Raw genomic sequence first — 1,543 nt, 5'->3', positions numbered from 1 at the left:
GCTTTGAAAAAAAAAAAAAAAAAAAGATGCAAAAGCTTTTAAGAGATTACTTTTCACCCAGGCTATACAAAAACATGATTCCAATTTGGAAAACATCACAGTAACTTACCAATTTGGTAAACAATGTTTCCAATTTGGAATTTAAGAAATAGCTTTACTTGCTGGACTAAACTGAGAGGGTGCAGCTTCCATGAATGCAGTTTTGTTTGATCATCAAAAGCCCTAAATCAGACAGCAGGAGTTAGATCTCTACAGGCAAGTGGGGCGCCTGGCTTAAGCCTTGTAATGATTAAACTTCACTTGATGCTGTACACTGAACATACTTCCACATAGAGGACGCCACTTTAGACGTGCGAGTCGTGGGAAGATGCAGCAAGAGTGTGACCCCCTATAAATCGTCTCTGTGCTAAGAGAAACGAAAGCAGAGCAGAGGCTTCTGGCTAGCAGTAAGGTTCATCTGCATCTGCAAACTGGATGGGCTGAGATTCACAGTCCACATCAAAGGGTTTCTCCTGCGATGGACTGTCCTCTCCAAAACTGTGAGAGGGGATCCGACCGTTGCCACACTCTGGCTCAGTCTCATAGCCGGTGTCACGGAGCGCCCGGAGGTTTTGGGTTGTTTGGCTGCCGTTCTGTGTTGGTTGCTCCGTCAGGTTAATTTTGTCAGCCGCGGTCGCTTCCATCAGACCTGCTTCACAGGCCCGATACTCGGGCTGATGGGCACTCTTTTGACTCCCCAACAGAGCCGCTCGCATACGCAGGCAGGGAGCTGGAAGATACTGCATGTAGCAGTTGTAGGCCAATGCAGCCAAGAAGAGGAGGAAAAACAGGAGGAAGAGGAAGAGGAGGGCGATGCTGTTGTTGTGCTGCAAATACTCAGCTGATGGGTCCCGGTTGTCCGGGCGGGGAGCGTTGGAGCTTGGCGGAAGATGATGCTTTGGCTGGATCTTGATTGTGCTGCTAGGGGGCGGGGTTAGTGATGAGTCAGTTTGGGGTGGAGAGGTGAAGGTGACTGAAGCTGTGAAGCTGGGAGGGGCAAGGGCTGAAGTTAGTGGGGCTCTGTCTGTCTTACCATTACCTTCAGCGGCATGTGTGCTAGATGTCTCCTGGCTGCCGAGGGTGGTGGTGACGTGGCCCCCCTGCTGCGGGGGTCTGGGCGGGAGATCCAGAGTAAGGATGTATCCAGCCAGGAGGCGGGTGAAGTTCTTTCCAGCAGCGGGGGCCCACTCCACGGACCAGCACTCGTAATGACCTTGATCCTCTGGAGCCACGCTGTAAATGAGGAGACCATTTTCGCCAATGAGGTGGAAGCGAGAGGCCTCAGTGAGAACCGAGCCGTTGGATTTCCAATTCACCTGGGCTAGATTGGAGGGTACCAGGCACGGCAGCTCAACAGAGCTCCCCGGTTTCACCCTCACATGTCGGTAGTCCTTCAGAGACAGACGTGACACTACAAGGCAAAACAGTGAGAGAATAATGACTTATAGGTGGTTAAAGTCTTGTTAAGTAATAGATTTTGGATATCCTGCTTAAAAATAAAGAT

At 50.5% G+C, this 1,543-nt stretch overlaps 1 protein-coding gene across 1 annotated transcript; it reads right to left on the bottom strand.

Annotated features, from left to right (window-relative positions):
* Positions 1 to 6: 6 nt before the first annotated feature.
* On the bottom strand, positions 7 to 1,450 carry LOC147820038 (uncharacterized; the record flags this gene model as incomplete). Its single annotated transcript, XM_087178168.1, has 1 exon — positions 7 to 1,450. A coding segment is annotated over one exon (1,010 nt), but the record flags the coding sequence as incomplete, so codon positions are not given.
* Positions 1,451 to 1,543: the final 93 nt, after the last annotated feature.

This window comes from Seriola lalandi, unplaced genomic scaffold (assembly GCF_002814215.2).
Source record: "Seriola lalandi dorsalis isolate HSWRI2012SDOR001 ecotype SW California unplaced genomic scaffold, Sedor1 jcf7180002004382, whole genome shotgun sequence".
NCBI lineage: Eukaryota > Metazoa > Chordata > Actinopteri > Carangiformes > Carangidae > Seriola > Seriola lalandi.
Note: the sequence above shows the minus strand (reverse complement) of the source record. Positions and strands in the feature narration are given on the sequence as shown.